General features: G+C 34.7%; 1 protein-coding gene across 1 annotated transcript in view; it reads right to left on the bottom strand.

Moving 5' to 3' along the window:
* Nucleotides 1-219: 219 nt before the first annotated feature.
* The window catches only part of LOC103607615 (testican-3-like), a gene marked incomplete at its 3' end in the record, with an annotated part of 129547 nt that continues 105435 nt past the window's right edge, over nt 220-24331 (bottom strand). The window contains exon 3 of the mRNA XM_008592101.1: nt 220-339. Within this exon, the coding sequence (XP_008590323.1) occupies nt 220-339 (120 nt within the window). The remainder of the gene's footprint in view (nt 340-24331) is intronic.

Raw genomic sequence — 24331 nt, 5'->3', positions numbered from 1 at the left:
TCTCGAGACCTTCCCTTTTCCACCAATCAGAGTTGTCCAAATGTTATATTTACTTGCAAAATATTATGGGCATGCTTGGAAGTAATAGCAATGTTCTGATTTTTGCTCAGCAACTAAGTGAAACATAAACATTAAAATACATATTTTGTTCTAAGTGATTCATTGGCAATAAAATCATATATCGAAGACTATAGCAGTGATCAAATTTAGAGATCTTACTGCTTCTCTCAGGCCTCAGTAATGTCTTTGTTTTCTTGTTTTGGCTTCCACTTTCATGAAGAGCCTTGAACCAGTCTCGTAGTCTGTTCGCCACTTCCCTGAACTCCAGGTCACTGCATGCTAAAAACAAAGAGAAAGAACATGAATCTTGAACAATAACTTAGCATAATGTCAATGCTATTTCTCAAATGATTTCAATAAACCAAAAGGAACAAAACTAAAGGAGGAAAATGTAATAAATGAGTGATTGTGCATCAGCTTTTTCAAAGCTAAAAATAAATACGTGCTTCAAACATAACACGATGTAATATAACAATAACATTTTATTTAATAAAGGAATATAATTAGTAGAATTCAACTTCCACTTCACTAGAATATAACACTTGGTTGAAGATTCTTATTGTTTACATGACACAACTTTAGTCATAATATTTATGCGATGACTACCTTTGATATCCTGATGTGGTGAGTCATCTGAGAAAACAAAGTTGAAAATTCAGAATTACTATATACATTTATTATTGGCCATATAATAAGTTATGATGTAGAATTCTTCATTAGTATGCTCAATATATGTAGGAACGTGAAATTATACATATATATTGTTACTGTTGAGTTTATTCCACATATATACTGTTACTGTTGAGTTTTCTGTGTTTGCTAAGCACAGGAAAAGGTATATTATTTGACATTAGTAAAGACTACAAAATATTTAAGAAGATGATATCATGTTTCCCTTGTAAAAAATATAGTATTAACAAACTTTGACATTTGGAACTAAAATGAATATCCTCTTTGTTTTTTTCTAAATGTTACTATTTACCAATAATTACATTGTTTAAAATAGTCCATGCAATAAGCAGCATTAGAATATATTATGTGTAAAGTAATTTGCTGCTAAAATATTTTGAAAATATTTTTTAAAAATCACTTATTTACTTTGTTTATAGGGCATTATTACTGCAAACCTATCTCCTGTGCACGTTGCAAATGTGCAATTTCTTCAACAGACAAGTATTCCATACTAATACTCTTCTTGCTCATTTTGTTAAAAATAATAACTTATTATTTTATTTAATGTAGACCATATGCATTATATTATAATATCTATCATATAACATAACACATTATAATGTAATGTAATACAATTCAAGACAATTTCATACACTAAAGGAAATAAGATCCTAGATTAAAAGAACCCTGGAGTACCCAGTATAGTATATGACCCAGATTAGCAAATCACTGTGACATTTCAGAACGCTGGAGACAAAAAAAAGAAAAAAAAATCCTACCTCTCTAAATACTTTACATATATTAACACATTTAATTCTTATAAATACTCTATGAGATATACAGTACTATTGCTCCCACTTAAAAATATTAGAAAACTGAGGCATAGATAACTGAAGAACTTGCCTGAGATCAGACAGTTAAGTGGCAGAGACAAGTTTTAAATCCAGAAAGTTAGGCCTCAGAATCCAACGTATTAATCACTACAGAAAACCACCTCAGTAGTCTCAAAGGAAATTAACAAAGTAGCAAACACCAATTTAGAACCAAGAAGTCAAGCATTTCTCCACTCAAAGCTCATAAACTTCCATTTCATTAAGTCGTGGTTGTAGTGATGTGAGATGTCCATCATCACAGAGATCTTTGATGTTAGCAAAACACACTATATAAACATATCTCCTTGACTTTAAAGGAATGTGTCTTCAAGCCCGATGTTTGATGCCAATTTAAAACAGATCACAGAGATCTTATTGAGGAATAGGCCACAGTACATGCTACCTCCACACATCCTACAGCAGCTGACAAGGGCCCGCGATAGAAGTTACTCAATAAGACAGGTTTTACTTTCCTTATTAGTTTTTAGAAAAGCCATTATGACACCATTATTTCTTGTAAATCGTGAATCAATCTGTCCTTGTCACACACAGAAAAGGAAATGCCTAGTTTATACAATACTGAAGTACTGTATCATATTATTTATAGAATGACATTCCTGCTTCACTGGCTACAAAACCCTTTGTTACAGAAAAACTAGTACAGATCAGATCAGAACATAACCAGTCAGATCTCCCCCTACAGGTGTTTGACGGCTATCAGTGATTTATTACAGGTTTTTTTCCCAAAACTCAATTAATATCCTTTTTTTTCTACTTTTCAACTGTCCGATTACATAAATTTTTTTCTAGGAAATATCTTACATATATACAGTATGAAAGGCATATAATGAAGTTTTACATTTGATTTTAATAACAAGCCTGGAAGGTTAGAGAAAGTATTATTATCTTTATTTTTTATAGACATGGAAGCTGGACACAGAAGTTAAATGACTGCTCTAAATTTTATAGCCAATAGTGAATGAAAACAGTACCTGGTACTCATCGATCTAGTTATATTTGCAGTCAGAAATGAATAACAGTATAATAAATTATAATATATATATTATTTTAAATTAAGCTTGAATAAATAAAAAGGTGGATTTCAACCCAAGGTTCCTCAGTTGTGTAAAATTATTAAGTAGAGAGTGGTTTTATGGAAAGCAAACTAGTGAAAAAGGAAGATATCTTGGAAATTTTAAAAGTAATATATATGTTTATTTTTATGTCTACACACACTTGCATATTTGACAAGACAAAACATGTAAAAGATAAAGCCAAAAAAATCTAAAATATAAATTAAGCACAAGAGAGGGAGATTAGACAGAAAAAACATAAAAGAAAGGATAAGAAACATGGAGGATCAGCCTAAGTACAATATCTGACAAGTTATTAAGAGAGATAACACACGCGTGTGCGCGCGCGCGCACACACACACACACACACACACAAAGATCTTTTAAAATTTAGAATATGAAATATAAAAAGATCATAAGAGTTTTCAAGAAGAAAACAAAAATAAACAAACAAGCAATAACAAACAAAAGATTATTTACAAAAGCAATCAGCTTGGTAGCCCCATAATCATTAGCTAAGATGGATTAAAGAAGCTAATGAATCAAGACTTCAAAGCCCTAAGAAAAGAAAATTTTAATCTAGCATTTCATATCTGTTCAATTATTAACTAAACAGGGCAGAATAAAGGCATTTTTAGATGTGCAAAAACTCAGAGAGTTTGCATTTCATGCCACCATAAAAATAGGCCACAGTGAAATGAGAGGAAATTAAGAAAGACAAAGGCATAAAATTCGTGAAAGTAGGACCTGCTCAAGGAAAGCTATGAAGTGACAAACTCAAACTAGCCATGTAGTTCATATAAAAATGGAGCAAGCTCATGGGCAGCTCAGGGAGGGCATCTGGAGGGTGGTGGGAGACTGATTTGGCAGCTTGGTGTCTGATCGACAGCTTGTAAAAACTTTTATTCGTCATAAAGGCAGCTGGGATGTGAAACGGTAGAATGCATTTAACATTGTAGTGAGTAATACTCTATTAAATGAGACAGAAAAAATGCATTTACACAGATATAATTTTAGCATTAATTCTCACTCTTCAGTGAACAGTATTTATATCATCACGAAATGGTAAAAGGTTTTGATAGACAACTTAATAAAAGACCTAATAAAAAATTCACAGAAGACTTAACAATGGCTATAGAATATAATGTAAATGTTATCAATTTTGGCAATGAATGGCCCGATTGTAACCACTAGAGGTAGGGAAATGAAAGTGAAGGCATGAAGAGCGAAGACTGGCAATTCTCGTGTCTTCACTTTACAAAATGAGGAGGCAAGATATACTGTATATGTAAGTAGAAACATGCAGTTAAGTGGCTTTGGGTGTGTGTTTGTTTTGCAACAAGTTTTTGCTTTTTAAATGGATTAAAGACTTAAGACCCGAAACTGAAACATTACTAAGGGAAAATATAGGTGAAACACTTCACCAACTAGGTCTGGGCACAGACTTTATGAACATGAGCCTAAAAGCACAAGCAGCAAAAGAAAACATAAACAAATGGGACTATATCAAACTAAAAAGCTTCCGCACAGCAAAGGAAACAATCAACAGAGTGAAATGACAACCTACAGACTGGGAGAAAATATTTGCCAACTATGCATCCGACAAGGTATTAATATCCATAATATACAAGGAACTCGAACAATTATACAGTAAAAAAAAAATAATAATAACCCAATTAAAAAATGGGCAAAGGAGATGAATAGAAAATTTTCAAAGGAAGACATACACATGGCCAACAGGTACATGAAAAAATGCTCAACATCACTAGTCATCAGGGAAATGCAAATTAAAACAACATTGAGATACCACCTCACCCCAGTTAGACTGGCTATAATCAAAAGGACAATGAATAACAAATGCTGGCGAGGGTGTGGAGAGAAGGGAACACTCCTGCACTGTTGGTGGGACTGTAAATTAGTACAACCACTATGGAAAACAGCATGGAGGTTTCTCAGACAACTACAGACAGATCTTCCATACGATCCAGCAAACCCTCTTCTGGGTATATACCCAGAAGAATGGAAATCATCATGTTGAAGGGACACCTGCACTCCCATGTTCATTGCAGCTCTGTTTACAATAGCCAACGTATGAAACCAACCTAAATGTCCATCGATGGATGATTGGATAAGGGAAATGTGGTATATATACACTATGGAACGCTACTCTGCCATAAAAAAGAATGAAATACTCCCATTTACAAAACAAGGATGAGCCTGAAGAAACTTGTGTTGAGTGAAACAAGCAAAGCACAGAGGGATAAGTACCACATGTGCTCAGTCATATGTGGGAGCTAAGAGAGAAAGAAGAAAGGAAAGAAAGAGCACAGTGGTGCGTTGGACTTGCAGAGGGAGAGAGCACACCTTGGGATACAAAGTGGAGTGGGGGAAGGGGCAAGGGGAGGGAGGTTGGAGCTAATTGGGTGGGGGACACAGGGTACAAATGCAATTTGTGGTAATGGGTATGCTGCCTGTATGAATCTGGCCCTCACATCATAGGCATGAAGGGTGACAATCAGCTTTGTATCTCATGAATATCCATAACAACAACAACAAAAAAATTACAGATGCAACCAATGGAAAACCAAATAGCTATGTAATCATGCATGTATTGGAAAGTGTTAGGAGATAAAATATATTCCCACTTATCAAAGAAAAAATCTAAAGGTAATGTTTGAAGTGGATAGCCACTGCACAAGAGATCTAATTACCAGGTTGGGGAAACATGCAACACTTGAAAATGATTACCACTGTGACCCACAGACACAGGAGAGGTGGGGTAAAGGGTTGATTGTTGATTTGCATTATAATCCCTTCTATTCCATTTGACTTTTTAACAGCACACTTGAAAATCAGTGATAGAGTATCACTCCTCCCCCAATCTCTCTTTCAATGAAACCACTGGGTGATAACTGAATGCAAATTATGGGGATGAGATCCGAGGGAGAACAATTAACATTTATTGATCATATTCATTATATCAAACATCGGGGTATTAACTTTTTTTATAATACCTATTAGCTTAGAGGATTTATATTACCTTATCCCAATAACAGGTATTTGGTTGCAAATCTAGTACTCCTAATTCAGAACAATACAATTTATTTTATGTTAAACTAGTATCTCTTCCCTACCAATAAACAGTACAATATATCAGTGAGATTTCTACACAAGGATGCCATATATTCACATCCCATATTCTTAACACTTATTTTGCAGAGAGGATCATATATAATGAGAATTGATGGAGCGGTTTCAGGATCGTGTCAGTGCCTTCTATAAGCCTAGGGCATTTTAGTTTTCAAGGCCTCAACCTGCAGCATTTATTAAGAACAGTATTTTATGTATAAAATTTTTGAAAATATTTTTATGATTTTTCAGGTTAATTTTCTTTTGCCAGCAATTAACTCATTTAATTTAAAATTGGCAATAATTTATCTGAAATACTTGAACAAAGCAGGGATTCTTGCCAAATCAAAAACTTTAAACCACACACTTCTTTAAACTTAATTAAATTTTAAAAATATAAAATTTAAAAATTGACAAACAATATATTTTATAACTATGAAACTAAACATTTATTAATGTTGATTATCTTTTCATTTTGTATTTTAAATTCAATAAATATTGTTTTGAGGTCTCAGGCATTTACATAGTTTCTTACATTTTAATAGGTACCAAACCCTCTGCCTATTACAAAAAAACTGTTAAAATGCCCCTGATTTGCTCACACTGGGCCAACTGAATGTTCATGCTCCTCTGCCATTTATATGTTGAAACCCAATCCCCCATGTTATGGTATTAGGAGGTGGGGACTTTGAGAGGTTGTTAGGTCATGAGGGCAGAGCCTTCAAGATAGCAATTAGTGCCTTTATAAAAGAGACCCCGTTAACATCTCTCTGTCCTTTCATCATGTCAGTACACAGCAAGAAGAGGTCATCTATGAATCAGGAAGCAAGTATTCAGCAGATACTGAATGTGCTGGCCACCTTGATCTTAAACTTCCAGCCTCCAGAACTGTGAGAAATAAATTTCTGTTGTTTATAAGCCATCCAGCCCGTGGTATTTTGTTATAGCTGCCCAAATAGACTGACATACTGTAACATACTTAAACGTAATTATTAAAAATACTAATTTATTAAAGAATGGATACCGATATCTGGCAATATGAGTTGTTAATTAATTCTATGGGGGTTTTTTTGTTTTTTTTGTTTTTCCTTTTTGTCTTTTTTCGTGACCGGCAACGGATCACAACCCTCAGTGTCGCGCCCGTACTGGACCGGGACCGGCAACGGGATCGCAACCCTTGGTGTTGCTCCCGTGCCTCGCTCAGCCAGTGAGCGGCCGGTCTGTATGTGGGATCTGAACCCTCGGCGGGAGCACTGCTGCGCTTCCCAAGCGGCGCACTGTAGCAGTGCGCCACCAGGCCGGCCCCTAATTCTATGTTTTATAATTAATTCTATGTTTGAAAATAAGAAAGCTTAGATGTAAGTACAAAGTTCCAGGCAGAGAGGATGCTCTGGGAAGCTTCAAGTCAGAGACAAAGTCCACACTGTAATTGTGCATTATCCTTGAGAGAATTTTTAAGTTTTGCTCCAGCGGTATGTTTAGCAAATTAACTTCTATCTTTATCAGGCTTGATTCACAAAGTTTCACAAAGCATTTCAAAGATCATCATTCATTCTTTTTAAATGTTAGAAAATAGTTATCTTGTATAAAATTTATTAAAATGAAGTAGTATAGGTATGTAGTGATTTAAACAAATTCAGTAAAGTTTAGTTCACAAAATATCAGACATAATTTGGCATTGTGTTTTCCCTTGTGAAGTTTTGGTAAAGAAATTTCCCTAAGTCACTGATTTTCTATAAGATGAAGCAATAAAACATCACCACTTTTTACTCTTGGTAAGTAAAAGTATTTGCTTTATTCTATTTGATTTTTTCTTTTTCAATCCACATTCAGATAAACCTGGCTTCAAATTTCAAAATAAGAAAATGAAATTGAATAATATTGAAGAACTCTTTGAGGTTTTTTTTGGGGGGGGGGGAAGGTTGGTGCCTTTTAGCTTATGATATCCTTCCAAGAATCTCTATCTCCTTTTTTTAGGCTCTAATCTTTCATAATGATTGTTTCATTCTATAATTTGAAAGGCCGTTTATGAATCATCTACTTGTCAAATTTTAAATTCTAGTTCACATTACATAAGTGATGAGAAGTTTTTCAACATTATAACAGTATTAAAAATGAATTTTTTTCTAAGATGTTAATTTCATAAATATATACTATCGTATATCACATAAATATGTTTCGATCAACAACAAACTGCACACTATGCAGTTGGACAATAGTCTATACCATATAGCCTAGATGCGCAGTAGGTTATACCATCTAAGTTTGTGTAAGTACATTCTGTGACGTTTGCAGGATGACAAAATCGCCTAGTGATGCATTTCTCAGAACATATCCCTGTCATTAAGTGATTCATGACTGTATATTTTATAGAGCATATTAACAAAAATAAAAATAAAACAATATAATTAACTCCACCATCAATAGGTAACCACTGTTAAAATATTTACTGTGTGTACCTGCAAACAAACAATGCTTACTCTTACTCTTTTGCATTACATTATAAAATGATAATTTTGTCAGATCATTAAAATATCGAGTAGATGTAAAACAAAATATCTGGTAGAAGTAAAAATTCCATTATATGAATATATCATAATTTGTTAAAAATCACCACAACAAATATTGTGTGTCAAGAATATGTATATATTGTCTTCACTTTGTGTGCTTATAAAAAAATTAGAATAAATTTTTATTCAACAAATTATTACTCTCTCATTATTTCCATTAAAGAACCTTAGAAATGGAGTTGCTGGGTCACAGAATATGAACATTTGAAGCCTTTTGGTACATACAGAAAACTTATTTCTGTACTGCACAAACTTGTAATCACAAAAACTATTAAACCTTAGAAATGGAGTTGCTGGGTCACAGAATATGAACATTTGAAGTCTTTTGGTACATACAGAAAACTTATTTCTGTACTGCACAAACTTGTAATCACAAAAACTATTTTAAATATATTTCAAATGTACATTGTTTTATTTATAATTTATTCATTTATAACTTGATTGTTGATAAATGAAGTATTATAGATATCTAGAGATTTAAACAAACTCAGTGAAGACTAGAAAAAGTTCTCCAGCATAAAATCAACATAAATGGTGTGAATTTTATATTTATCTAGGACAATTTAATTAAAAATGAATATACTACTTGTAGTCCGCAGAATAACTGGCACACAACAATGAAAGAAAGCTAGAAAGAGAGAAAGATCCCTGAACTCCTCCAGGGATATGTTCATGAAGCAGAAATTAAGATATATCCATCACTGCCTTGAAGTAGGCAATACGTATACAAAACACAAATGCAAAGAACACATAAATTAGAAAAAATGTAAATTAAAAAATAAGCAAACATTTTCTGAATAATAAGTAAATCATGCCGAATGTTTTGCAGGTATTTTAAGAAAGTTTTCTTCTGTAAAAATCAATAGGTGACTTTATGAGAAAAATCATAAGCAGAGATAAAGATGTTAAGAAAAGATTGAACGGATAATAATAGTATGGACTCTAGAAAAAAAGTTCACTGCATCTTTGGCCTTATTAACAGAAACTTTCTTTTAGTCTGCTTGGGCTGCTGTAACAAAATACCATCAACTAAGTGGCTTATAAACAGCAAATTTATTCCTCACAGTTCTGGAGGCTGGAAAATTCATATCCGGACACTGGTATTGGACAGATCTGCTGTCTGGTAAGGGCCGTTTTTTGTTTTTTTTTTCCCCCCTGTGGAGAGTGATTGATTTTATATATATATATATATATTTTATTGGTTATGAATATTCATGGCGTACAAACTGACCATCACCACTTGTGTCCAAGATGTGATGGCCAGATCCATACTGGCAGCATGCCCATTACTACAAGTTGTGATTATACCCCGTGTCCCCCACCCAATCAATCCCACCCTCCCTCACCAACCCCCTTTCCCCACTCCACTTTCTATCGCTAGATCTGCTCTCTCCCTCTGCAAGTCCAACACACCACTGAGGTCTTTCTTTCCCTCCTTCTTTCTCTCTTAGCGCCCACTTATGAGTGAGCACATGTCGTAATTTTCCCTCTGTGCTGTGCTTATTTCACTCAACATAAGTTTCTCCAAGATCATCCATGTTGTTATGAATGGCAGAATTTTATTCTTTTTATGGCAGGGAGGTATTCCACAGTGTATATATACCACAGTTTCCTTATCCAATCATCTGTCGATGGACACTTAGGTTGGTTCCATGTCTTGGCTATTGTAAACAGAACTTCGATGAACATGGGAGTGCAGGTGTCCCTTTGACATGATGATTTCCATTCCTTTCAGTATATACCCAGAAGTGGGATTGCTGGATCATATGGTAGGGCCTACTTTTTAGATGGCGTCTTTTTTCTGTGCCTTCAAATGGCAGAAGGGCTAAGAAACTCCTTTGGGCATCTATTGTAAAAACAGTAATACCATTCATAAGGGCTTTGCTCTCATAACCTGATAACCTCCCAAAGGGCCCACTTCCTAATACCACCACCTTGGGGATTATGTTTTCAACATATGAATTAGTGGGGAGGGGTGGTACAAGCATTGAGACTATAGTACTCATCTGGAAGCTTTGCCTGGTAAATGAAAAGGAATTGAAAATTTCAAACAATACATATATGTAAATGCATATGTATACATACATACACACATATACACGTTTGTGTGTACACAAACTTATACACACAATTGCTTGATTATAGAGTTAAATGCATATATCTCATTCCAGAGAAAGGTTGAGCAATTTTAAACTTTCTTTCCTAAAAATTACAGTTTAAAAATCCTTCCAGGTATTGTCATAGAGAAATAGATGGATTTGGAGTAGACCTCAGTGTAATACAGTAGTCATGTTTCTACTGCACAGAAGTGCAATGTCAGGTAAGCTATTCTCTAAATCCCCTCTGACAAATAAAACACACGCTCATGAGCACACAGACATATATAGCTTAGAGAATTATTCCTTACCAAGGATAATTTTCATCGGAGTGTGCTGTATATTAAAGTCACACTAAAGTTTGTAAGTGATAAATTATGAAAGTGAAAGCATGTCTTCGTCAGCATTGCTATAAGTCATACAGTTTTAGTAAAACACAAGCTACCATTTCTATAGCCATTAAAGAATACTGATGTTCACAAGTGTATTTGAAACTTTGTGATTCATAAACAACTTGCTTTTTGAAATCCAGCCTAAGGATGAAGGTGTTCTATACTGAAGGCATTTTTGTTCAGACATTAGAGAGTACATGCTGAATACATAAGTCTCCAAGCAGGCACTTGGGCAGTAATAATAAATGATTCATTATATTCTGATACACAGTGGCATTTTGGGGTTATAAAAAGATCTTTCCGAAAAGCAGGGGCAACTAGGGACAGGATTAACTGGCAAAGTGTCATTCAAGGCAAATGTTCTAAGATGACAAACTTTGTTGGAAAATTTAATGTCCTGGAAAACATAGATAAGTTCATTTTTGTCCTGAGGGTAGGAATGGGATGAATATTAGATTGCATCAACACTTTTTAAACTAAGCATTTGAATCAATGTATTTGAAACTATAAATATCAGCTGATCTTTTCTACTAATGGAATATGACACTGAAGCTTCAACTTATCCAAGACGTTTAATAATAATATAACCAAAAGTGCTATTAAAATTTCATGCTGTAAGTTATTACTAATTTGTATTTCTGGAAAGAGAAATGAGATATAGTTATCTAATACATCTGAATGTATGTAAGATTGCTCCTATCCTTTTATTAAAGGCTGATTAAGTCTAAAGTTGATCATAGGAACAATCCTCCATTAATTTTAATAGGTATCCTATATTGTCAAGGAAACCACAGAACCATGAACTAATCAAGAAAACTGAAAAAAAAAAAAAAGGGTTCACTAGCAGCTTCTGTGGGATGAAGGAGGCTTTAAGACTGTCGTCATTGGCAAAAGGGTGAATGCAACATTGCATTGTGACCTTCTGCTGGGGACCATTCTGTCCCATAAGATCTAATGATAATGCTTAGTAGTGTATTAGCTTTCTAAGGCTGCCATAACAAAGTACTGCAGACTGGGTGGACTGAAGAAGAGAAAGTTGTTTTCTCAAATTGTGGAGGACAAGAGTCCAAAATCAAGGTGTCAGCATGTTTGCTTTCTTCTGTGGCCTCTCTCCTTGGTTTGTAGATGGCCTTCTCTTCTTATAAGGACACCAGTCAGATTGGATTAAGCTCTCCCCATATGACCTCGTGTTACCTTAATTACCTCTTTAAAGGTCCTATCTTATAATACAGTCACAATCGGGGGGTATGGGGGATTGGCCCTCCAATATATTAATTTTGGGGGACACAATTCACACTATAACAGTAGGTATGCATTGAGCTGATGGCACATTATCACAGTGTCGAAGAATGTAATTTAGACCACCTAAAACTCAAATTGTGCACATTAAAAAGCTCTTCCTCTCAAATATATGTTTTCAGATATATTTAAAATTTTTGTATAATATGTTTCTTTCTCAATCTTAAACATTACATTTCCTTGACAAGTATTACTCATAATTTCTTATTGAATAAAGTGATGAATAAAGAGAACATGCATTTCTCATTGGTCCCTAAGTTCAACTGATGACTTTACATCTAGAAACAATGCATCTGTCTCTAGTCAGTGCCAGCACGGAAAAAATTACGCTGATCAGTCATGCCTCAGAAATCACAATTCTGTGTTGTGCTCCGTTTTGTTTTATGAAGAAGGGTTCCAAAGTCAAATAGGTTTAAAAATACAGAGCTGAAAATTTGTCAAACAAACGTTTTTATGCATAATTTATCAAGATGTTAATATACGTGTATATTTATATATACTTTATTTTCCATTTTACAAAAGAGAAATTAAGCTACACCCATTATATGTTTTTCATGAATACCTCAACCGCACAGCACAAGTCTATTGATAATAAAGAGGACTTCAAAATTATTGGCTGGATAAATGGATGGATTGGTGGGTTGGATGGATAGTTGGATAAATTAGCGGAAACTATAGTCTTACTCTTTTTTTGTTGTTGTGTACTTTCTTTGAGATTCTCCTCTTTTAGGTCCCGTAAATTTTAGATATCCTGAAAATACATTTTATACTCCACGTATTTTACATACATCATTGCATTCTAACAGATTTTCTTTCCTATTGGATGGTAATTTTATGTTCACATATATCCACAAAGAATAAAAGTAATAATCTGACCTGATTTGATAGGTGAGGCAAAGTAATGTAGATCCATTCAGATTATTATTTTATCTGATAGACTGGCAGATTAAACTTTAATGGCAAAAGACAGACAGTAGAGGTTGCAGAAGGTTAGATAGTAATCAAAGAATGCATATTTAATCAGATGAATTCCATTCAGGAACCTGCAAAGAACTGCTTTTCCTATTGCATAATATTAATAGGCATGCCTGCTATTACAATCAATTCTAGTAGCCATTAAGAGAATTATTGTGGGGTGAAAATGAAGTCATAAGCTAAAAGGTTGGTACATTTGGCAATCAACTGAAATAATAAAAACCGACTGGCTCTGCAAAAGCAAGATAAATAAGATTGAAGCAAGTGGATGAATTTTCAAATTCATAAAACACCGTAAGTACAGGATTCAGAAAATCCTTTACAAAAAATACTATTTAAATAGTTTAGTCAATTTTCTTCCACATGTAATAAAAGGGATAAACTAAAACTACATTAGGATACAGTTACTATTTGTGGAACAGCACAATGAAATGTTAATGAATTTATATTCTCTGCTAGATTCAAGGAAATTGAGAATCGTAGAAAAGCAGTGTTATTCAAAAGTAATGTTGTGAAACAATTCTTAAATTATGCAATATTGTTAAAAAACAGGTATATTTTTCTTAATTACTATTTGGCTGCTATTTAAATATTATGTACATAAACAATATAGAAACAGGCAAGTGCATGTCACTTTTTAATTTGAATCCACAAAATAAAAAATGTCTTTATATTAGTGTCACAAAGTACTTCACTTGACTCAAGTCTTTGTCCTGACCTCAATAATAAATTGTTTAAGTCTTTTGATTACAAGCAATGCAAAGTACTACATGGTTTATTTCTTCTTTTTTTACAGCTTGCCATAAGTGAATAGTTTTGTTCTAACAAGGTCATCTCCTTGGAGATTATTTATGTCTTAGGCAATTTACCTTTAATTAAGAGGAGTTACCACCAGATGGGGTATGATGCTTCTATTTTGCATGTTAGTAAGCAAAGATAAACAATAGTAAAATTGAAAAGACAATTTTCATGAAAATATTATTTCTCATAGAGTGAAATACTATTTTAACAACCTTAAACACTATTGATCTTATATGTATCAAATATGAGGGTACTTCAAAAAGTTCACGGAAAGATTTGTGTTATCGGTAAAGTCTATTTTTCCATGAACTTTTTGAAGTACCTTGTTTTTGAGTACATTATATAAGGGATGGGTTAAAATTTTAGCAAACCTTTCAAAATGCAATTGTTTCTTTATTTCTTACTCTTAACTGATTTGTCTTAAAGTATACGTCTCTGTGATGAAGTTTTAAATGTTTGCACCACTAACTCAAGGAAATTTCACTACTGCACCTAGACCAGATAAAAAATAAATGAGACTCCAGCCAAGCCCTGTGTGCCAGAACAAGCATTTGTGCTTCATTGCTGAGTTTTCCAAGTAATAAGGAACCCACAGTGAGGTGACGCAGCTGGCTTGGAGAATGGAATAGTCACAAAACTCTCAAGGGGTTGTGTGACTAGCTGTGGGGATAAGCGATTACAAACCCTGAAGGAAAACCATGGCCAGTGGACTTTTGAGGTAGGATGGCTCATGCTCTCTCATCTTCACTGCTTGGGTTTCTTGTATGCTCCAAGTGCAGAGTGACGGATTAGCAAACATCCTGCCTGGAGTCACAAGAGTGCCACCAAACTGTTGCTACGCATGTTGTGCTGTTGCCCACTCTGTGCCCTTTACTAAAGCAAACATGCACTGGCTAAATCTGTTTTGTCCCATTATTTTGATCATCAGTGTGAACTCAAGACCACTTGAGCAGATGAGTGACATATTCAACAATGTCTTTTTGATTAAAATCATGTTTCTGATAGTTTCTTTTCCAAGTAATAAAGTTTGAATAGGAAACAGCATGAAAAACAAATCAAAATTTAGTGATCAACTATTTCAAATCTTCTATTGGTCAGAGAAGAAGAAAAAAGTCCTTCCCAGATTGAGTATACTTTCCAATGCTTGATTCCAGATGGCATTTGAGATATATAATATTTCCTCTGCTCCAAAATTTTCTTTCCATAAAAGTTTATAGACTTTTCTTAAGATTTTTTTCCTATATGTTAATTTTGATCAATCCCAATACCATAATAACTGCTTGCAGCTCAGGACCATTTCACCCTCCTATGTTCTCTATTGTGCTGTAGGACCGCAAAACTTAGAGTGCTCCAGATGGCATTTGAGATATATAATATTTCCTCTGCTCCAAAATTTTCTTTCCATAAAAGTTTATAGACTTTTCTTAAGATTTTTTTTCTATATGTTAATTTTGATCAATCCCAATGCCATAATTAACTGCTTGCAACTCAGGACCATTTCACCCTCCTATGTTCTCTATTGTGCTGTAGGACCGCAAAACTTAGAGTGACAATCCCAGAATCTCCACTGCCATACTTCCAGACTAGATTCTACCTCAGCAGGGACTCAAGCTATATTTGGAACATGGAAGAAAGGAAGTAATATTTTTGTTTCTCTAGAAGGAGCAAAGCATGATTAAATGTGAGAGTTTGCCGCTGCCCCTCTGCTTTTTTAAAAATTTTTTTCTCCTCCTAAAAAACACTCATTTCTACTTAATTCTAATACCTACCATCTCATTCCCAGCTATGACTGAGAGTACGTAATCTTACTTAGACTAGTATAAAGTGTCAGTATAGACTATTGATTAAAAAATGCAAAAATCTTTTGTTAAACAGTATGTACTGCAGTACCACTCCTTTTTATGGCTTAAGCAACACAAAAACACAAATTAATCTCCCATTTAGGTTATGATTTTGAATCTTTAGGTCATGGTAGAGATTCTCTTCTGCTTATTATTATCCTCTGGCTAATGAGAAAATAAAGATAATAAACATTTCACAGAGAATTTTGATATTTATGTTTATTCTGTGAACCCTGAGCCAATATGGAGAAATGCTGAAAGGGAATAATGCTTTGCATCAGATAGCCAAGGTTCAAATCTTGGGTTCACTTTAGACAAGTTATCTTCTGAGGATTTGTTGTTGCTTCATTTGTATGACAAGCTAATTACATTTACTTCACATTTACTTCCCAACATTATTGAACACAAGTTCAAATGTGTGTATATTTTTATTGAAATAAACCAATCAACCTACCTTTGTTTGACTTCAGGTGAGTCCCTGATAGTCTTTGACTGTACAGAATTAACATGTGGATAAAGCACATAAGACATATAATGTATCACTAATTTTAGTTTAAATTAAGTTCCCTTCACATATCATCTAAATCATTGAAACATATTTGTTGTGTGGTTGCTACTGACATATTCATGAGGCAAATATTCTATTCTGCAGGAAAATTGGAAATATTAATGGATCCTGTGTGTATGTATATATATTGTAGTCATCATATAAGTATAAGAAACTTTTAGAGGCTTAAATTATAAATTAAAATCCTCATATTATAACACAAAACATAAACCTAATATATAACTAGTGTATCTCTAGCTTGCTTATGTGGTACATGGACTATATTGTTAAAAAGAAAACAAAATACTAACAAAAATATACACATTTGAGAGAGAGAAGAGGAAAAGTTTCTCTTTTTATTTATCTTCCAATTCTGAAACTTTATTGCCTTTTTTTAAAAAAGAATCTCTAATTTGATCAGAGTACAATTGAAATACCTTCCAATGTGGTTTTTTTCCAAAGTAGGAAATCCAGAAGAAACTTCATAATTGCATGCTTCTCACTGTCTTTATATTTGCTTGTAGCTGCCATAATGTCTAATTCTTTCACAGAACTTTCATATACAATATTTTTTATTTTCTTCAGTGTCTTGGCTATTCTTTGCCTAATGCACTTCACACAAATTTTAAGTACAGTTTGTAATTTCCACAAAAAATTCTGCTAGGATTTTGACAAGGATATCACTGATTTTAGAGATCAATTTTTATGTTTCCTATTCATGGACATGGTATGCACCTTCACTTATTTAAGTTCTCTTCACTTTTAATATTTTATCTGAAGTGGTTTTGAGCAATTTTTAATTAATATTTTTATTTTAATTTGTCAATATACAATATAGTTGATTTTCATGTCCCTTTATCAATTCTTCCTTTTCCTCCCTCCCTCTCTCACTCCCCCATCAACATCATATCTGTTCACATGTTTTAAAACCAAGGAGTTGTTGTGATTGTTCACCCCCATTCATTTGTTTATTTATTTATTTATTTCTATTAGCTCCCACAAATAAGTGAGAATAAGTGGTATTTCTCTTTCTGTGCCTGGCTTATTTCACTTATCTAAGTCCATTCATGTTCCTGAAAACAGTTGTATTTCATTTTTTTAATAGCAGAATAGTATTCCATTGTGTAGATATGCCACATTTTCCTAATCAACTCAACCTTTTGATGGTCATTTAAGCTGGTTCCAACTCTTGGCCATTGTAAATAACACTGCAGTAAACATGGGAGTTCAGGTATCTCTTCAACATGATGATTTCTATTCCTCTGGGTATATTCCCAGCAGTGCAATAGCTGGGTCATAAGGTAGATCTATCTGTAGTTGTTTGAGGAACTTCTATTTTCCATAGAGGCTGCACTATTTTACAGTTCCACTAACAGTGTATGAGGGCTCCTTTTTCTCCACATCCTCACCAGCATTTGGCATTAGCAGTCTTTTGGATATTAGCCAACCTAACTGGAGTGAGATAGTATCTCAAAGTGGTTTTGAATTGCAATTCCCAAATGCTAAGTGATGCTGAGCACCTTTTCATGTGTCTGTTGGCCATTCAAATACCTTTCTTTGAGAAATGCCTATTCAGCTCCTTTGCCCATTTTTAAATTGGGTTACTTGTTTTTTACTGTTAAGTTGTTTGAGTTCCTTATATATTCTAGTTATTAATTCTTTGTCAGATTTACATTTTGCAAATACTTTCTCCCACTCTGCTGGATGTCTTTTTGCTCTGTTAATTGTTTCTTTTGCTGTTCAGAAGCTTCTCAGTTTGATATAATCCCATTTGTTTATTTTTCCTCTGTTGTCTTGTGCTTGTGGGGTCATATTCATAAAGTCTGTACCCAATCCTACTTCCTAGAATGTTTCCCCTATGTTTTCTTTAAGGAGTTTTATGGTTTCTGGATGTATATTTAATTCTTCAATCCATTTTGAGTTGAACTAGGTATGTGGTGATAGGTACAGGACCAGTTTTATTCTCCTACATATGAATGTCCAATTTTCCCAGCACCATTTACTGAAGGGGCAGTCTCTTCCACAGTGTGTGGTCTTGGATCCTTTGTCAGCGATTAGATGGCTGTTGGTGCATGGGTTGATCTCTGGATTCTCTACTCTATTCCATTGGTCTGTGTATCTGTTTTTATGCTGGTGCCATGCTGTTTTGGTTACTACTTCTTTGTAGTATAGTTTAAAGTCGGGTAGTGTTATGCCTCCATCTTTATTTTTTTTGCTCAGGATTGCTTCATCTATTCATGATCTTTTGTTCTTCCATATGAATGTTAGGAATGTTTCTTCCATTTCAGAGGAAAATGTCATTGGAATTTTGATGGGGATTGCATTGAATCTGTAGATCACTTTGGGTAGTATGGACATTTTCACAGTGTTAATTCTTCCAATCCAAGAGCATGGTATGTCTTCCCATCTACTTGTATCCTCTTTAATTTCTTTCAACAGTGGTTTGTAGTTCTCATCATAGAGACTTGTAGTAGATGGTAAGAAATAACCAAGATCATGATAGAACTAAATGAAATAGGGCCAGCCCCGTGGCTCACTCAGCAGGGAGCGCTGAGGCCACGGGTTCGGATCCTATATAGGGATGGCCGGTGTGCTCACTGGCTGAACATGGTGCAGATGACACCAAGCCAAGGGTTACAATCCCCTTACCAGTCACACACACACACAAAAAAAGAACTAAATGAAATAGAAACCAAAAAGTATGATACAACAGATCAATGAAAAAAAATTTGGTTTTTTGAAAAGATAAATAAAATCAACAAACCATTAGCAAGGCTAACTAAAAATAGAAGAGGGAAGACACAAATAACAAAAATTAGAAATGAAAATGGTGATATTTTAATTTTTTTTTTTTTTTTTTTTTTGGTGGTTGGCCAATCATGCCAAAGGGATACCTGTACTCCAATGTTTATTGAAGTACTATTTACAATAGCCAAGAGTTGGAACCAGCACAAATGTCCATTATCAAATGAGTGGATATGGAAACTGCGGTATAGCTACACAATGGAGTTCTACTGTGCTATAAAAAAGAATGAAATACTACTATTAAAGACAACATGTATGGACTTAGATAAAATTATATTAAGTGAAACAAGTCAGACACAGAAAGAGAAATACCACATTTTCTCACTTATTTGTGGGAGCTAAAAATAAATAAATAAACACACAAATAAAGAGTGGGAGGGGGGAGAAGACACAACAATCACAACAATTCCTTGAACGTGTTAAGACAAGTGAACAGATATGATATAGTGGGGGGAGGGGAGAGAGGAAGAGGGAAAAGTGGAAAAGGGTAAAGGTTCACGAAAATCAACTGCAATGTAGATTGAGTAGTTAAAATAAAAATAGAAAAAAGAAATTGGTGATATTACAATGATACTTCAGAAATATAAGAAATCATTAGGGGGTACTGTAAACAACTATATACCAACTAATATGAAATCTGGAGGAAAGGGATAAATTTTTGGACACACACAGACTACCGAGACTGAGCCAAGAAGACAGAAAATCTGAACAGACCAATAACAATCAAAGAGATTGAAGCTGATTGAAGCACTCTCCCAACAAAGAAAAGCCCAGGAGCGGATGGCATCACTGCTGAATTCTACCAAACTTTCAAAGAAGAATTAATAAGTATTCCAAAAAATTGAAATAGAATCCACTCTCCCAAACTCATTCTATGAAGCAAACATCTCCCTGATTCCAAAACCAGACAAAGACACAACACAAAGAGAAAACTATAGGCCAATATCATTGATGAATATAGATGCAAAAATCCTCAATAAAATACTAGCTCATAGAATAGAGCATTTTTGATAAGACCCATTTCTAGGTTTCTAGTATTTCTTAATGCCCTAAGTGATAACTCTTAAAAAATTTATTTCTCTTTTATTTTGGCAAATAAAAATAAAATTATCATTACAATGAAATTATATAAGCAGATTTGTGGAACTTGCTTAATCATTTCAAACATTTAGCTCTAGATTCCTTTGGTTTTTTGATATGCTTGTACATCCACATTGTTTCTGAATAATTACATTTTATTTCTTCCATTTTTATCATTACTACTTTTATTTAATTTTCTAGACTCATGTCACTCTGAAACATGTCAACTCAGATGTTGAATGCTAGATATTCTCAAAAACAATATTTTCAACATTTCATTAAGAATGTTTGCTACAAGAGGAAGGTAGGGCAAAATGGCAGACCAGACGATCCTGGGGCATGTTCTTCCCACATAAAACTATCAGGACAAGTAACAGACAGCTCAATATTGACAGGAGCACCTGTGGGAGAGTGCAGGAGTGCCACTGGTAACTGGCAAGATCCCTGCGGAGCACAAAAGCCCAGGATGGCAGCATAGACGAGAGAGAGAGACACAGCCTCAGTCTCCATGTCTCCACAATCAAAACTGGAGCAGGAGGGACTTTCCCTTGCAGGGGCCCACATCAACCCCCACCCTCACCACAGAGGCCTGTACTTGCTACTGGAGAAGAACTACACTGCCCTTGCAAGACTACAGCCAATTGTGGGGAGCTGCCTAGAGCACACACATTGCATTGCTCCAGAACAGGAACATGTACTGTGCAGTTCCCATCCACCACAATCGTGACCCAAGATGATGCAGTGATGCCATCTTGAAACCAAAGCTACTGCAAGAGCATTCTCTGCTCTGACACCAATAGCCACAGTGCTTCCCCAGCCTTAAGGCTCTGCCATCATCCCAACACACTCACATGAGAGTCTATAAATACACTGATCCCAGCAGCTGGAAGCCTGGGCCCAGGAGCATGATTATTCCTGCGTGTCTGGGAAGCCAAACCCATGCTTGCTGAACTGACACACCCCGCACATCCCTGGCCAGAGATCAGGCAAGCAGACCTGTTTCTGATGGACTGTCCCCTTCCTCCTTCTACCTTTTCTTCTCCACCAGTTGGCAGAGTTCCGTACACTCAAGCCACCAACCCAGAAAAACAACCTGGCTGACCTGTCCCTGGAAGGCCCACCCCCACTCAGAGAATCAGCTGGGTAACCCTGCCACTAATGAGCCAGTCCTGGAGATTCTGATACCAGGCCCACACACCCAGCCTGAGAATGAATCCTGCAACCTCCATCCCCAGTCGCCTGCTCCTGAGACAACTGGCCCACAGGGTGCACATGCACACTCCTGGCCTGAGAACAAAGCAGCGAGCCCGCCCCCAGCAAAACTGCGCCACCGCCACCACAGACCTCCCAAGCATAGGCCCGCTGAGTCTTCACAGACAAGTATCTTATTGTACTCCATAAATATATGCAATTAAGATGGGACAATTAAGAAAAAATAAATTAAAAGGAAAAAAAAAAACATTTTCAGAGACAGAAGTTGATCAAAGATTACCAGAAGCTGGGAGGAAGAAAAAATGAGAAGTTGTTACTTAGTGGGTACAAAGTTTATATTTAGGATTATGAAAAAGTCTGGGAAACAGAGAGAGGTGGCCATCACACAGCATTGTGAATGTCATTAATTCCACACAATTGTATGTTTCTAAATGCTTAAAATGGCAATCCTTATGTTATATGTATTTTACCACAATTATAAAAAAAAGAATATTTACAATCATTTTTGCGGATAACTTTTATCAGATTAAGGAAGTTCCATTTGACCACAACTTCTTAAGATTTTTTCATAAATGGATATTGAAATTTATTGATTATTTATTTATTCTAAGTGTGTTCTTTACAATAAAATTTTTAGAGTTATAAACAAAATCACTTTTTAATGTGAAAACCCCATTTAATTCTTGGAATCCACTCAACTTTGTGGTGAGATAGCTCACCTTTTCTACATTCCTAGACTAATTTTGTAATTATTTGTTTAGGAGTTTTACAATTATGGTTATGAATGAGAAGAACCTCTTAATTTACATAACACGTTTTGTTATCAAGGTAATGTTGGGCACAAAAAATACAGTGTGTTACTGGTTTTTTCTGTAATCTAAAGGTATGTGAATAAAATTACTGTTTTCCTCTCTTAAATATCTGGGCCTACATTTTCATTTGTAGAAAGATGTAAATTTAAAATTCTACTTCTTCAAAATAAATGGATTATTTAAATTTTGTATTTCTTATTTTGTTAATTTAAGTTAAGAGATTTTTCAGCATTTGTCCAGTTCCACTTAATATTCAAATGTATTAACTAAAAGTTGTTTGCTTATTATATTTTTTATTTCTGTCAATGCTATTACATTTTCCACTTCTTTATTTATGATATTATGTGTGTATTCATTCTGTTTCACCAAAAGGTTATCAATTGTTTCAATATTATCAAATATCCAACTTTTGTCTTTTGTAATCCTCTCAGTTGCATTTTTATTTGATATTTTATTAATGTATGCTTTTTTTTTTTTTTGTCCTTTTTGAGACCGGCCGCACCGCGCTCAGCCAGTGAGCGCTGTGAGCGCACCAGTCATCCCTATATAGGATCCGAACCCACGGCGGGAGCGCTGCTCCCAGTGCCACACTCTCCCGAGTGCGCCACGGGCTCGGCCCTATGCTTTTGACTTTATTATTTTCTTCTTCTTTGCTTGGGTTTAATTTACTATTTTCTTCTAACTTTGGAGATAGTCTGATACGTGACATTCTGCTTTTCTTCTTTTCACATATGTGTATTTCCGGCTAAAGATTTCTTCCTAAGTGCTGACTTAGCTCCATCCCATTAACCACAATATTTCCCATTTTTATTATCATCCAATTTCACAATGTTTTGAATTCTATCATTTTTTTCTTTGACCTGGATATTATACTGTAACACATTTCTTAATGTTTAAACATGTGGGGAATTTTTGTATTATCTTTGATATTGATTTCTACCTTTTAAAAAAAAATTGTTAAAAGATATTGATTCTACATATTTATGGGACACAGAGTTGTATTTCAATACATGTATACAATGTGTGGTGATCTATTCAGAGTAAATAACACATTCATCATTGCAAAAGTTAACAATTTCTTTGAGATGGGCACATCTGATCTCCTCTCTTCTAGTCATTTGCTAATGTTCAGGAAGTCATTATTAATAGTAGATTTCTGGGTCAACTGTGCACCAATAGGTTTTATTTTCCTATAATTTTATGTCCATTAACCAGCTTCTCACTATCTTCCCTCCCCACTACCTTTTCTGGCTCTAATAACCACACTTCTCTCTCCTTTTAACAGTTTAACTTACTATTATTTATTTGATTTTTGTTTTATTCTCTTTTTTGCTCCCACACATGAGTGAGAAAATGTGGTATTTCTCTCTTTGTGCCTGGCTTATTCCACTCAGCATAATTTTCTCCAAATTGATCCATGTTGCTGCAAATGACAGAATTTCATTCTTTTTTATGGCTGAATTGTATTTCATTGTGTATATATACCACATTTTCTTTATCTAATCGTGTCAATAGACATTTAGGTTGGTTCAATATCTTGGCTATTTTGAACACAGCTATGATGAACACGGAGGTGCAGGTATCCCTTCAACATGATGATTTCCATTCCTTCGGGAATATACCCAGGGGTGGGATTGCTGGATCATATGGTAGATCTATCTGTAGTTAACTGAGAAAGCTCCATACTGTTTTCCATAACGGCTGTTCTGATTTATATTCCCACTAGCAATGTATAATGGTTCCCCTTTTTCTGCATCCTCACCAGCATTTGTTATTCCCTGCCATTTTGATATTACCCAGTCTAACTGGGGTGAGATGATATTTCAATGTGGTTTTGATTTGCATTTCCCTGATGATTAGTGATGCTGAGCATTTCTTTATATACTTGTTGGCCATTTGTATATCTTCTTTTGAGAGATGTCTATTCATCTCCCTTACCCATTTTTTAATTAAGGTTATATGTTTTTTATTATTATTATTATTACTGAGTTGTTTGAGTTTCTTGCATATTCTGGAAATTAGCCCCTTGTCAGATGCATAGTTTGCAAATATTATTTCCCATTCTCTCTTTTTAAGAGATTATTACCCATTATCT

Source organism: Galeopterus variegatus, unplaced genomic scaffold (assembly GCF_000696425.1).
Source record: "Galeopterus variegatus unplaced genomic scaffold, G_variegatus-3.0.2 Scaffold7590, whole genome shotgun sequence".
Classification (NCBI taxonomy): domain Eukaryota; kingdom Metazoa; phylum Chordata; class Mammalia; order Dermoptera; family Cynocephalidae; genus Galeopterus; species Galeopterus variegatus.
This window is presented reverse-complemented; position numbering and strand designations above follow the sequence as displayed.